The 15218-nt window shown below is 45.2% G+C and overlaps 1 protein-coding gene across 3 annotated transcripts in view; it reads right to left on the reverse strand.

The window, feature by feature from the left end:
* Positions 1-218: 218 nt before the first annotated feature.
* The window catches only part of LOC121273430 (zinc finger SWIM domain-containing protein 1-like), a 55982-nt gene continuing 40982 nt past the window's right edge, over positions 219-15218 (reverse strand). For 2 of the 3 annotated variants that reach the window (XM_041180611.1, XM_041180610.1), the window contains exons 7-8: positions 13722-14635; positions 219-1138 (exon numbers count right to left, since the gene is read on the reverse strand). In XM_041180611.1, the coding sequence (XP_041036545.1) occupies positions 1062-1138; positions 13722-14635 (991 nt within the window). In that variant the 3' untranslated portion in view covers positions 219-1061. The remainder of the gene's footprint in view (positions 1139-13721; positions 14636-15218) is intronic. The other variant, XM_041180612.1, reaches the window with a different exon arrangement.

The following is a 15218-nucleotide window of genomic DNA, read 5'->3' on the forward strand; positions in this document are numbered from 1 at the left end:
CTGCTTAATTGGTGCATGTCTTCAACATTTTCTGTTTTTAGCTAAACGATTTTTTAGGCTCTCTCCCTTTCTCACCAGTGGCCTGATAAGGGAAGCATATTTCATAGGATGCAGTACAAGCTCTCCTGACCAGGAAAGTCACCGGCTCTATTTTTGGCCTGCAATATACAAGCTGCCTTCAGCCAGTCAACCAGCTGGGGTTGGGCAGGTGGGGGGGGTGGGGTGGGGAGGGAGGATGGGGGTGGTTGGGGGGAATGCAGGGTGGGGAACAATAGTTTGTGAGTAGCTGCTGGTTAGTGAAGGGGGGGGTTAAGAGAATTCAGTTCACTCGTTGTCCAGCAGTTCCTGCTGATCTCACAAGGAGCTGAATGGCTTCCTACTGTTCCTACATCAGTCACGGCACCATCAGGCTGGATGGTAACACCCTCTACTCCCCATCAGGCTGTCCACATCACTTGGTGACTGAAAGCCAGAGGAGTGTCAGTACCTGTGGAACAGTATGGACAAACCCCATCATGCCCCTCAGTACTTCCCCTCATCAGAAACACACCAACTGCCTGTTGCAGCTGGGGAATATTGTCCACTTCAACGCAATTCTCTGCCCACTCACCCCGCAACTGTTACCCTTAGGGATTAAAAGTCTCCTGCTGCCTCCCACATGTCATGTTTAGATTCACATCCCTCCGGAATTGAACACTTTGCTGTTGGGAACAATTTGCCAATTCCCTTCACAAATTTCAGAAACTTCACCAAGGTCATCACAAAATTTCTCTCTCCATTACAACAAGCCAAATGTCATTTCCCCTTATGCCTACAAATGAATTTACCTCAAAGCTGAATCCAAGGTCTGTCAAAGCTCACTTTGCAGTGGTTATTGGGGGTGTGTGTGGGTTGGTGGGTGTGTGTGTGTGTGTGTCTAATACATCTGTATACAAACAGAGGCTAGATCAGAGAAGGGGAAAAGAAAACAACCTTAGTCCGACTCCTGGGACCATCCGACGTGGGTAATCCAGCATGGTGAACTTGGAGCCGTTCTCATTTTATGTACGCTGGGTCTAAAATCAGTTCTGATGTACACTGTCAACATCACTTGGCATGTTGTCTGAGGCCGATGATCTCTCCTCTTTTGTGTGAGTCACTGAAAATAATGGAGCAAACACCAGTGAGAGATGTTAGAGGACAAGTATGGTCAGAAGAAGTACTAGAGGACACACAGAATTATGAACGTTAATAATGGCTGAGGGTAAGAGGGTACAGTGGACGCAACAAATGATACAAGGCATCAGTAAATGGTGATGGAGGATGCGGTAATAAATGGTGATACATTACATGATAATAACTGGCGAGAGAGGGTTGGGGCGACAACAAATGGTGAGAAGATATGGTAACAAATGGAAATACAGGACACGGTAGCAACCAGCGATGGGTGGCCGTGATAACAAATGGTAGTAACCAGTAACAGAGGGCACAAAAGGGTGTGCGCGGCAACCAATGGCGATAGAGGACATGATGGTGACCAGTGACAGAGTGCGGCAATAACTGGTGACAATGAACTTTTATTTCTATATAATATTGTCTCTGCTATCTCTTCCCGAACTTCTTTTGATACAAACGGATTCAATTTATCTGGACCAGGAGTTTTGTCCTCCGCAAGTCTGATTAGTTTTTTAATTATCCCCCTCCTTTCTATCTTAAATGTCTATATCTTATTCAACCTTTTCTAATGTCATTGTCAACTATGGCTAGCTTTCTTGGTAAATACCAAGGCAAAGTGATTTTTTAATATTCCTATCATTTGGCTATATTATTAGCCATGAGATCACAGAACGTATCATTTAGAGACCCTGTTCTGATCCTGAATATCATTGCATTACTGGCGTGTCTGCAGGATACTGTCACTTTTTACATTCCTTGATAATTTAATTTTGTTGTGCCTTTGGAATATAATGGCTCCTAACTGCTTTTGTCAGCTTCTCCTTTATCATCCATATACTTAGAGTGACATTTTTAATTTGAATTTTGCCAATATATCTGCCCAGCAAGATATTTAATGATTGTTTAGTTTGTTCTTTTTTAGGCTGAATGTCTCTCTCTTGGAGACTATTGATCATTGTTTTAAATATATCCAGTGCCTTATGTCAATTCTTTGCCAGCCTAGTTTCCCCAAATTCCATTCTCACCTCCTTAATTATAACTTCTTTCCAATCTATTACTTTGATGTCTGTGTCCTCTAACAGCTTTTATTAGTCTGTGCCCTCTACCACCTTTCATTATTGTCTGTGCCCTCTACCACCTTTTATCACGTGTGCCCTCGACTACCATTTATTACTGTCTGTGCCCTCTATCATTTTTTATTACTGTCTCTGCCCTCTATCAGCTTTTAATACTGTCTCTGCCCTCTGCCACCTTTCATTACTGTCTGTGCCCTCCACCACCTTATATTACTGGGTGTGCCCTCTACCACCTATATTACTGGGTGTGCTCTCTACCACCTTATATTACTGGGTGTGCCCTCTACCACCTTTTATTACCGTCTATGCCCTCTACCACCTTTCATTACTATTTGTGCCCTCCAACACCTTTTATTACTGTCTGTGCACTCTACCACCTTTCATTACTGTCTGTGCCCTCCAACAGCTTTTATTACTGTCTATACCGTCTAACAGCTTTTCTTACTGTCTGTGCTCTGTAACAGCTTTTATTACTGTCTGTGCCCTCAACCACGTTTTATTACTGTCTGTGCCCTCTAACACCTTTATTACTGTGTCCTCCAACAGCTTTTAATACTGTCTGTGTCTTCTAACACCTTTATTACTGTCTGTGCCCTCTAACAGGAGAATTAATAGGAGAATAGCGCAGACGAATACGTGGCTTAAGAGTTGGTGCAGGAGGGAGGGTTTTATATTCCTGGATCACTGGGGAAGGTGGGGCCTGTACAAGTAGGATGGTCTACATCTGAACCAGAGCGGGACTAACATCCTTGTGGGTGGGTTTGCTAGTGCTGTTGAAAGGAGTTTAAACCAAGGGACGGGACACAGAATGTTAGCAGAACAGGGACACATCATAATACAGTAAAACAATCAAGTCAGAGGGAGTACAGCTACATTAAGTTTCAAAGGGCTAAGGCAAGGCTGGATGGTCTCTACTTTAATGCCAGGAGTATTACAGGTAAAACAGATGAGCGAAAGGCGAGGATTGACACGTGGAATTGTGATATCATTGTCAACACTGAGATGTGGTTGAGGGAGGGGCAGGATTGGCAGCTCAACATTCAAGGGTATAGAATCTTCAGGTGAGACAGGGGAGGGGGTAAAAGAGGAGGAGGCATTGCATTGTTAGTTAAGGAGTCAGTTACTGCAATAAGGAGAGATGATACCTTGGACGGGGCATTGAATGAAGCTTTGTGGGTAGAGCTTAGGAATGAAAAAGGGGCAGCCACATTGTTAGGTGTTTATTATAGACCCACCGATAGTCATTGGGAAACTGAGGAGCAAAAAAGTGCACAATTTATGGAGGCGTATAAAAACAATAACAATAGGGTAAGTATATTAAAAACAAAAAACTGCGGATGCTGGGAATCCAAAACAAAAACAGAATTACCTGGAAAAACTCAGCAGGTCTGGCAGCATCGGCAGAGAAGAAAAGAGTTGACTTTTCGAGTCCTCATGACCCTTCAACAATTCTGTTGAAGGGTCATGAGGACTCGAAACGTCAACTCTTTTCTTCTCCGCCGATGCTGCCAGACCTGCTGAGTTTTTCCAGGTAATTCTGTTTTTGTTATGGCACAAGTTTAGCTTGTTGTGGACAAAGAAATAGACAAGTTGCAAAAAAATGTTGTGGATTGGGGGAGAGCAGATTTTAGTAAAATAAGGCAGGATCTGGCCAAGGTAGGCTGGGAGCAGCTACTTGTGGGGAAATCTACAGAGGAGCAGTGGGGGGGGCGTTCAAAAAGGAAATGGGGAGGGTACAGGCTCAACATGTTCCCTCTCGGGTGATAGGAAGGAGTAACAAGCCCAGAGAACCATGGATTACCAGAGATCTTCAGGATACGATGAGAAGGAAAAGAGAGGCTTTTAGCAGGTACAAGGGAAGCAAATCAGCGGAGGCATTAGTGGAGTACAGAAAGTGCAGGATGGAGCTTAAGCAAGCAATTAGGAGAGCAAAGAGGGGATATGAGAACGCTCTGGCTGGTAAAAGTAAGGAAAATCCCAAGATATTCCATAAGTATATCAATGGGAAGAAGATAACCAGGGAAAGAGTAGGGCCCATTAGGGACCAAGGGGGCAATCTATGGGTGGAGCCAGAGGATATCGGTAGTGTTGAACGAATACTTAACATCCGTCTTCACCCAAGAGAATGAGGATGAAGGTATTGAACTTGGGGTGAGAGACTGCGAGGTTCTTAAGCAAATTGATATAGGGAGTGACAAGGCATTGGAGGTGTTGGCAGGCTTAAAAGTGGACAAATCTCCAGGTCCGGATGATTTGCGTCCCAGACTGCTGAGGGAGTCAAGGGAGGAGATCGCAGGGGCTCTGACTCAAATTTTTAATTCCTCTCTGGCCACGTGGGAGGTGCCAGAGGACTGGAGAACAGCTAATGTGGTTCTGCTATTTAAGAAGCGTTGTAGAGATAAGCCAGGGAACTACAGGCCAGTGAGTTGCATGTCAGTGGTAAGGAAAGTATTGGAGAAAATTCTGAAGGAGAGAATGTATCTCCACTTGGAGAGGCAAGGTTTGATCAGGGATAGTCAGAATGGCTTTGTCAGAGGGAGGTCATGCCTAACAAATTTGATTGAATTTTTTGGGAGGTGACCAGGTGTGTAGATGAGGGTAGTGCAGCTGATGTAGTTTATATGGATTTCAGCAAAGCCTTTGACAACGTCCCAAATGGGAGACTTATAAAGAAGGCAAATGCACATGGGATACAGGGTAATTTGACGAGGTGGATTCAAAATTGGCTTAGTTGTAGGAGACAGAGGGTGATGTCAGAAGGATGCTTTAGTGAATGGAAGCCAGTGTCCAGTGGCGTACCACAGGGATCTGTGCTGGGTCCCCTATTATTCGTCATTGATATAAACGACATAGATGACTATGTGGGGGGTAAGATTAGTAAGTTTGCGGATGACACAAAGATTGGCTGGGTGGTTAACAGTGAGGTTGAGTGTCTTAGGCTACAGGAAGATATAGGCAGGATGGTCAAATGGGCAGATAAATGGCAGATGGAATTTAACCCTGAAAAGTGTGAGGTGATACACTTTGGAAGGAATAGTTTGACAAGGGAGTATTCAATGAACGGCATGGCACTAGGGAGTTCTGAGGAACAAAGGGACCTTGACATGTGTCCATATATCTCTGAAGGCAGAGGGGCATGTTAGTGGGGTGGTGAAAAAGGCATATGGGACACTTGCCTTTATCAATCGAGGCATAGATTACAAAAGTAGGGAGATCATGCTGGAGTTGCATAGAACCTTGGTGAGGCCACAGCTGGAGTACTGTGTGCAGTTCTGGTTGCCACATTATAGAAAGGATGTGATTGCACTAGAGGGGGTGCAGAGGAGATTCACCAGGATGTTGCCTGCGATGAAACATTTAAGTTATGAAGAGAGGTTGGATAGACTTGGGTTGTCTTCGTTGGAGCAAAGAAGACTGAGGAGTGACCTGATCGAGGTGTACAAGATTATGAGGGGCATGGACAGGGTGGATAGGGAGCAGCTGTTCCCCTTAGTTGAAGAGTCAGTCACCAGGGACAGAAGTTCAGGTGAGGTGCAGGAGGTTTGGGGGGATGTGAGGAAAAACTTTTTTGCCCAGAGGGTGGTGATGGTCTGGAATGCACTGCCTGGGAGGGTAGTGGAGGCAGATTGCCTCACATCCTTTAAAAAGTATCTGGATGAGCACTTGGCATGTCATAAGATTCAAGGCTATGGGTGAAGTGCTGGTAACTGGGATTAGGTAGGTCGGTCAGGTGTTTCTCATGTTTCGGTGCAGACTCGATGGGCCGAAGGGCCTCTTCTGCACTGTGTGATTCTGTGATAACTGTCTGTGTCCTTCAACAGCTTTCATTACTGCCTGTGCCCTCTACCACCTTTTATTACTGTCTGTGCCCTCAAATAGCTTTTATTACTAATTACGCCCTCTAATAGCTTTCATCACTGTCTATGCCCTCGAACATGTTTTACTACTCCCTATGCCCTCTTACAACTTTTATTACTGTCTGTGCCCTCAATTACAGTCGGTGCCTTCGAACAGCTTTTATTACTGTCTTGCCCTCTAACACGTTTTATCATTGTCAGTGCCCTCGAACGCCTTTTATTACTGTTTGTGCCCTCTACAACCTTTTATTACTGCCTGTGCCCTCTAATGCCTTTTATTACTGTCTTTGCCCTCTAACACCTTTTATGACTGTCTGTGCCCTCTAACAGCTCTTATTAGTGTCCTCGAACAGCTTTTATTACAAAGTGTGCCCTCAACCACCTTTTATCACTGTCTGTGCCCTCAACCACCTTTTATCACTATCTCTGCCTTCGAAAAGGCACTGTCTGTGCCTTTTATAACTGTGTCCTCCAACAGTTTGCTTTGCTGCCAGTGGAATGCCTTTTATTACCATCTTTGCCCTCTAACAACTTATATTATTGTCTGTGCCCTCGAACAGCTTTCATTACTGCCTGAGCCCTCCAAAAGCTTTTATTACTGGTGTGCCCTCTAACATGTTTTATTACTGCCTGTGCCCACTATCACCTTTTATTACTGTCTGTGCCCTCTACCACCTCTTATTACTGTCTCTGTCCTCTGACAGCTTTTATTAGTCTGTGCCCTCTAACAACTTTTATTACTCTGTGCCCTCTAACACATTTTATTGCTGCCTGTGTCCTCTAAAAGCTTTCATTACTGCCTATGCTCTCTAATACCTTTTATAACTGCACCCTCTAACACCTTTTATTAATGTCTGTGCCCTCTACCTCCTTTTATTACTAAGTGTGCCCTCTACCACCTTTTATTACCGTCTGTGCCCTCGAACAGCTTTTATTACTGCCTGTGCCCTCTAACAGCTTTTATTATTCTATGCCCCCTAACAGCTTTTATTAATCAGTGTGCCCTCCAATATGTTTTGTTACTGTCTGTGCCCTCAAACATGTTTTATTACTGTCTGCGCCCTCAAACACGTTTTATCAGTCTATGCCCTCAAACATGTTATATTACTGTCTATGCCCTCGAATACCTTTTATAACTGTGTCCTCCAACAGTTTTCATTGCTGCCTGTACCCTCTAATGCCTTTTATTATTGTCTATGCCCTCTAACGCCTTATATTACTGTCTACCTACTCTAACAGCTTTTACTACTGTCTGTGGCTGCTTACAGCTTTGATTACTGTCTATGCCCTCTAACACCATTTATTATTGTGTCCTCTAACACCTTTTATTACTGTCTGTGCCCTCTAAAGCCTTTTTTACTGTCCATGCCCTCTAACGTTTTATTACTGTCTGTGCCCTCTACCACCTTTTATTACTACTTGTGCTCTTTACCACTATTTATTACTGTCTGTGCCCTCTAAGACCTTTTATTACTGTCTGTGCCCTCTAACGCCTGTTATTAATGCCTGAGCCCTCTAACACCTTTTATTAAAGTCTGTGCCCTCGAACACCTCATATTACTATCAGCGCCATCTAACAGCTTTTATTGCTGTCTGTGCCCTCTAATACGGGTTATTACTGTCTGTACCCTGTAACACCTTTATTGCTGTCTGTGCCCTCTAACACCTTTTATTATTGCCTGTCCCCCTAACATGTTTTATTACTATCTGTGCCCTTGAACAGCTTTATTTCTGTCTGTGCCCTTAAACAGCTTTATTTCTGTCTGTGCTCTCTACACCTTTTATTATTGTCTGTGTTCTCTAACACCTTTTATTACTGTCTGTGCCCTCTACACCATATATTAGTCTGTGCCCACTAACAGCTTTTATTGCTGTCTGTGCCCTCCACCATAATTTATTACTGCCTGTACCCTCTACCACCTTTTATAACTGTCTGTGCCCGTTAATAGCTCTTATGACCGCCTGTGCTCTCGGACACCTTTTATTACTGCCTGTGCCCTCGGGCACCTTTTAGTACTGTGACCTTTAATACCTCTTATTGCTGTCTGTGCCCTCCAACAGCTTTTATTACTGTGTCTTCTAACACCATTGATTACTGTCTTAGCCCTCTCACACCTTTTATTACTAAGTGTGCCCTCTAACATGTATCATTACTGTCTGTGCCCTCTAACAGCTTTTATTACTGCCTGGGTCCTCTACCACCTTTTATTACTGTCTATGTCCTCTAACAACTGTTATTGCTGTCTGTGCCCTGTGACACCTATTATTGCTGTCTCTGCCCTCTAACAACTTTTATTGCTGTCCATGACCTCTAATGCCTTTAATTATTGTCTGTGACCTCTAACTGTTTTTATTACTGTCTGTGTTCTCTAACACCATTTATTAGTCGGTGCCTACTAACAGCTTTTATTACTGTCTGTGCCCTCTAACAGCTTTTATCACTGTATCTTCTAACACCATTTATTACTGTCTGTACCCTCTACCACCTTTTATTACTAAGTGTGCCCTCTAACATTTATTATTACTGTCTATGCCCTCTTAACAGCTTTTATTGCTGTCTGTGCCCTGTAACACCTATTATTGCTGTCTCTGCCCTCTAACAACTTTTATTGCTGTCCATGGCCTCTAACAACTTTTATTGTTGTCTGTGTACTCTTTATTTGTCGGTGCCCTCTAACAGCTTTTATTGCTGCCTGTGCCCTCTACCGCCATTTATTGTTGTCTGTGCCCTCGGACACCTTTTATTACTGCCTGTGCCCTCGGGCACCTTTTATTACTGCCTGTGTCCTCTAACACCTTTTAGTACTGTTTGTGCCCTCTACCGCCTTTTATTACCATCTATGATCTTTAACACCTCTTATTACTGTCAGTACCCTCTTACAGCCTTAATTACTGTCAGTGCCCTTTACCACCTTTTATCACTGTCTCTGTCCTTTAACAGCTTTTATCACTTTGTCTTCTAACACCATTTATTACTGTCTGTGCCCTCTACCACCTTTTATTACTAAGTGTGACCTCTAATATGTTTTACTACTGTCTGTGCCCTCTATAGCCTTTTATTATTGTGTGCCCTCTAACACCTTTTATTACTGTCTGTGCCCTCTACCACCTTTTATTACTGTCTGCACCCTCTACCACCTTTTATTACTGTCTGCGCCCTCTACCACCCTTTAGTACTGTCTCTGCCCCAACATCTTTTATTACTAAGTATGCCCTCTAATATGTTTTGTTACTGTCTGTACCCTCGAACATGTTTTATTACTGTCTGTGCTCTCTAACACCCTTTATTACTGTCTGTGCCCTCTCACAGCTTTTATTACTGTCTGGGTGCTATAACTGCTTTTATTACTGTATGTGCCCTCTACAACCTTTTATTGCTGTCTGTGCCCTCTAACAGCTTGCATTAATGGCTTTGCCTGTAACAGATTTTATTACTAAGGGCAGGATCTTACGCGTTGGCGAGGGGGGTCGGGGCCTGCTCGCCGATGCGTAAAACGACGCACAGTGATGTCGGGCGGAATTCCCAATTTCACTGCAACCCATTTAAATTTTCAGGTAGGCAGGGGCACAGCGAAATCAGCTGTGCACCCGCTGTCCTGTCAGTGGTCAATTCAGGCCATTGACAGGGTCAATTAAGTGATTAAAGGGCCTGCCCGTTCAACCTTAAGGTTGGTGGGCAGGCTAGGAGCCCAGGTGCGAATTAGAAAAAGCATGAAAACTCATCCACGGGCGGGATGAGGTTTCATGTAGGTCTTAAAAAGTTTTTGCCAAAATTATGGGCATGTCCCAACTCACGTGACATGTTAGGGAAATTTTATTTTTCTATTTTTAGGTTTTTAACATTTAGAGCTGATCTCCCTGAGGCTGTACTTAGCCTCAGGGAGATGAGTGCCCTCTTTCGTGCGCATGCGCAAAACAGCGCACTCTCAAATTTGGGATTCCCCCTCACCCGCACAGAAACCGCATAGCGCTTCTGTGCGGATGTCACGCTGGCGGGCCTTAATTAGTCTACCCACGTAAAATGGCACCACGCCCCCCCCATTGGGGATGCCAATCGGAGGTGCACATGTATGTGCCTGCCTTTCAACTTCCCCCCCAATGGGGGAAAGGTTCAGCCCTAAGTGTGCCCTCTAACACCTGTTATTACTGTCTGTGCCCTCTAACACCTGTTATTGTCTGTGCCATCTACCAACTTTTATTGTCTATGCCCTCTAACACCTTTTATTACTGTCTCTGCCCTCTAACACGGTCTGTGCCCTCTAACATGTTTTATTACTGTCTGTGCCCTCGAACACCTTTTATTACTAAGTGTGCCCCCCTAACATGTTTCATTACTATCTGTGCCCTCAAACAGCTCTTATTACTGTCTGCGCCCTCTAACACCTTTTTATTACTGTCTGTGCCCTCTAACATGTTTTATCACTGTCTGTGCCCACAACTGAAAGTAGTTCTCCAGGCTAGATCTCAACAGAGAATGTAATTTCTATCTCTCCTGTGATAAAGGCCAACATTCCACTAACTCTTTCAGTTATTTTTTCGACCTGTCCTCTAGCTTTTAGTGATTTCTTTACTTGTAAAGTAAACCATTCTGCTCCCCTGTCATTCCAGCTTCTGACATTTTTCATAAATACCCTGATTTGGCTAAGATCCCAAGTGGATGACTGCACACTCCCCCAGTTATCCAATTGCCATACTTTGCCATTGATGTAATCTATCAATGGCCCTTTTGCAACTTTTCTGCTCATATACACACTACGTATGCCATCAAACGCAGTGTTGTCAGCAAGCTTGGATCTGTGGCTCTCTATTCCTCCATCTAAGTCATTCATAGATACAACAAAATTCTGAGGCTGCAATAAAGATAGGAATACGACTTAGGAAGAGTAGGCCAGTCAGCACTTTGAGCTTGCTCCTCCATTCAATGAGAACATGACTGATCTGGTTGGGGTCTCATCACTACGGTCTGCCCCCCCGTAACCCTTGACTCCCTTGTCTATCAAAAAGCTGTCTAACTCTGCCCAGAATACGTGTGACATTTTCTAATTTTTCAATTACAATATCACTCAGATCTTTCATTGAGGGACCAGCCTGATTCTGAGTCACCCTCTTTCTCCTAATATATTGGTGAAGTCCTTTTGTGTTGTCCTCGCAAGTTTTTGTCCCTTATTCCCTTTTATCCAGCTTTAATTTCTGTGCACCCCTTTGCTGTTTTCTCCATCTCTCCCAGTCCGTCGAATCTCTACTGCTCTGCACATTTGTATAAGCCCTCTTCTCTTTTAGTATTATACTATCGTTCACTTCCCTCATTAACTGAGGTTGTTTAATTATACCAGAACTGTCCTTGCTTCTTAGGACTATATACATGCCTCTATTCTACCATATATTTTTGGAACACTGTGCATTGTTATGTTAACCACCCTGTCCAGTCTATTGTGGTCACTTCCTGCCTCACGCTACAAGATCTGCCTTACTTAAATTTAAAACCTTACTTCATGATTTACCCTTTTCCCTCTTGAATCTAATGTTGACTTTGATCCTATTATGGTCACATTGCTGACTGAGTCAGGCTCAGCAATCATCATTAAACCCAAGATGGCCTGCTCTTCTGTTGGTTTAAGAACATAATGCCCCAGAAAACTGTCCTGAGTCCACTCAAGAAATTCAGTCTTTGGGACCTGAGCTGTTTTGCTTCTCTCGGTTTGTGAGAAAATAAGTCTCCCAATATAATTACGCATCCATAATCTCTGTGTTTATGTATCCCACAGCTTTATCACTGCTGTGTGGAGGGCTATAAGAAACTCCCAAATTCTTCCATTCTTTTCTATTCCTCAGTTTTATTTAATACAGTCCCTTATCAATAATACTTCTCCTTTACCCTTTCTGATTGCTCTGTCCTTTTTAAAGACTTGACATCAGGACATATTTATCTCCTAGTCCTGTCCGGCTTGTAACCCGGTCTCAGCAATGTTAAACCCATTTAGCTGAATTTACCTTAATTAAACTGCTTGCATTAGTGTGTAAAACATTTAATTGGACAGGAGACCCTGTCCTTGCCTTTATGCCCTGATTTTGGTTTTAACACATTTGAGCCTTATCACACATCATGTATTATATCACTTGTGTTTTTTGATCAATTATTTTGTGATTGATTTTTAATATTTGTTTCTGAACCCAAGGTACTTATGGTAGCTTGAATGCCACTTATTGAGAAGCTGGGCTTTTCTCTCAACCTTTCTTTTCGTCTCGAGGCTATTTTTATTTTCCTTCCTCCCATCACCCCCATTACATTGGTTTAAAATATTTTCTACTGCTCAATTTATCCTTTCCTGTAGGACCCTGGACCCAGCTAGGTTCAGGTGCAGCTCATCCCAGTGTTACAGCTCCCTCCTTGTTACAGTACTGTTGTCACAGTGTCCTATGCAACCCTTCCTTCCCACACTACGCTTTTGGCTAAGTATCCACCTACCTGCCCCTTTGTTAATTAGCTGTGGTTCAGGTAATAACCCTGAGATATCACCTGAATGTCCTGTTTTGTAACTTAGCTCCTAGCTAGTGATACCCCCTCAGCAGAACTTCTCCTTTTCCCTTACTGTGTCACGGTTTCCGACATGGCAACTGGATCTTTCCCCTCCCTTGTCAAATTTCTTTCCCAGCTGCATTGAAATAACCTTTACCCTGGCAGCAGGCTGGCAGCACACCCTCTGGGTCGTGACAGCTATCTATCCGCCAATAACAGCCAGGTGTCTACTCTGCTCCTCTTTACATTGCCTCCAGCTGCACACTACCTTGGTCTCCGTCTCCTCACAGCTTAGCAAGTCCAGTGTTCCTGTTGGGGGTAGGACAAGTGGGGTAACACAGCAGGGGCCTCAGCATCATGTGGGCAAAATCTGTGCAGATAAGGTGTCTAGTTGGAGCTGTTGGTGTTTGTATGCGCATCCGCATGTTCATGTGACACTGTGTCTGAGAGTCCGTGTTCATGTGAGTCTGTGTCTGTGAGTCCGTGTTCATGTGAGTCTGTGTGTGCATCCGCTTTTGCATGTCGGTGTGTCCATGTTCACTTGCATATCCGCTCATGTCTGTGCACTCGTGTGCGCATCCGATTGTTTGTCTATTTGCTTGTATGTGTGTCCTCTCGCATGTGTGTGTGTGTGTGTGTGCGCAATCATGTGTATCCACTCATGCGTGCATATCCGGTCGCGCGTGTATCCAGCCGTTTGTCTATCCACTTGTGAGCGGGCATTTGCTCACATGTGTCTGTCTACTTGCGTGTATATATCCACTTGCGAGTGTGTATCCGGTCGTTTGTCTATCTGCTTGTATGTATATCTGTTTGCATGTGTCCACATGTATGTGTATCTGCTAACATATGCTTATCTGGTCGTTTGTCTATCTACTCACAAGGGTGTGTCTGTTCATGTATGTACGTCTGCTTGTGTGCGTTTCTACTTGTGTGTGTTTGTCAGCTCACTAGTGTGTGTTCACGTATTTGTCTAGGCGCGTATTTGTGGGGGAGGGGGAAATTCTCCCTTTTCTTCCCTTCCTGTTTCAAATTCCTACCATCCACAGCTACCCACCCGCCCTGCCCGACCCCGTTAATTTACGGCTGAGTCTCTGAAGTTGCAGCTCTACCAACCATTAATCTCGGTGACTTGCACCTGGCCACCTCTGGCCCAGATGTTGGTGACAGCAGTCATGACCGCTAAGCAGCTGTCAAAATCCTCGGCGGGACACTCGGCAGCGAGCACGGAGAGTTTCTGAGCTACCTTGAAGGCCTGGCGGTATCGCTCCTGCTGCACCGTCATCTGCTCCCTCGGTGACTCGGGCTGCTGGGGCGGGAGCGGTGCGCTGGCGGCTGGGGCTTCGGTGCTGGTGCGGAAGACCGGGTGGTTCCTCAAGTAGTGCTCGCGGGTCCAGCGGAGGGAGCAGAGTGCCGGCTCAAAGAGGTCAGCTCCCCGCAGCTGCCGGAAGGCCAGGATGTGGCGGCAGGGCAGCTTCATGGAGGTGTGGAAGGCACACTGGCAGCTGCTCGGGCCCGTCACAATAGCCCGCCGGCGGGAGACAGGCTGCGCCTGCTCGCCCTCCACGCTGAGGAAGGTCACCCACTGGGCCTCCTCCAGCTCCCTCTGCACCCGCGAGAAGGCAAAGCCGGTGAGGAGGCTGAAATAAGCCGAGGCGGTCGAGCTGGCCTCCAGGGCCACAAGGGGCGGCTTCTGGAACATGCGCACGGCTCGGTAGTCACACTCCGTCCGCAGTGAGTCAATGGCCTTCAGGAGGTCCTGCACAAAAGTGGCCGAGTCGGTGAACTTGCCCACCAGGGCCTGCAGCTTCTGGCTCAGCTGCTCCACTCGGTTGATGGTGCTGGTCAGGTAGGTCTCGCTCTCGTGCTTGAAGCCCTCCACCCACTGGCTGCGGCTCTCGTGCCAGTTCTTGTGGAAGTAGTCGATGGCTCGCTGAGTGTTGGTGTCGAGGAGCTGGTGGTACAGGAGGTCGTATTCCTCAGCTGAGGCTGCATAGCACATGTTGTGGAGGATCTCCAACAGCAGGTTTCTGAACGGGAGCAGGGAGAGGATGGGGGGGAAGAAGGAAACAAGGTTAGAAAACATTGCTGCACTTGCCCTTAGCAATGCCCCTTGCCTGCCTTCCATAAGGATCGGTGCCACCCAGGATACAGTATTATTGTTCTGCTCAGCCGTTGCCCTGTGCCTCTCTTTCAGGACGCTATATTAACAGATAGCAACTCACTCTGATACAGCGTCTCAAAAAGAGAAAAATACCCCAATGTGCTTCACAGCAAAGTAATCAGACACAAATTTGACACAGAGCCATGTAAACTGGTTTCAGGACAGCTGACCAAATCATCTTAAATCTTAAAAGGAGAGAGGGGTAGGGAGGCGCAAGGAGGTTTAAAGAGAGAGAGAACTCCAGAGCTCAGGAGGGCGAGCTTAATTTGAGGTTCCCTATCTAGTTGGCACATTTACATGGTAACTATTTTCTGAAATATTGGCAGCTAGCTGCTTGCAAATAAATTCCTGAGTTGTTCCCCAGAAACTAGCAGCAAAGTAATGCCTTTCTCCACACTCGCTCTCACTCCATCTCTCTATATCTTTCTTAGGCAATTTGTTGCCTGAAT

Source organism: Carcharodon carcharias, assembly GCF_017639515.1.
Source record: "Carcharodon carcharias isolate sCarCar2 chromosome 19 unlocalized genomic scaffold, sCarCar2.pri SUPER_19_unloc_7, whole genome shotgun sequence".
Lineage (NCBI taxonomy): Eukaryota > Metazoa > Chordata > Chondrichthyes > Lamniformes > Lamnidae > Carcharodon > Carcharodon carcharias.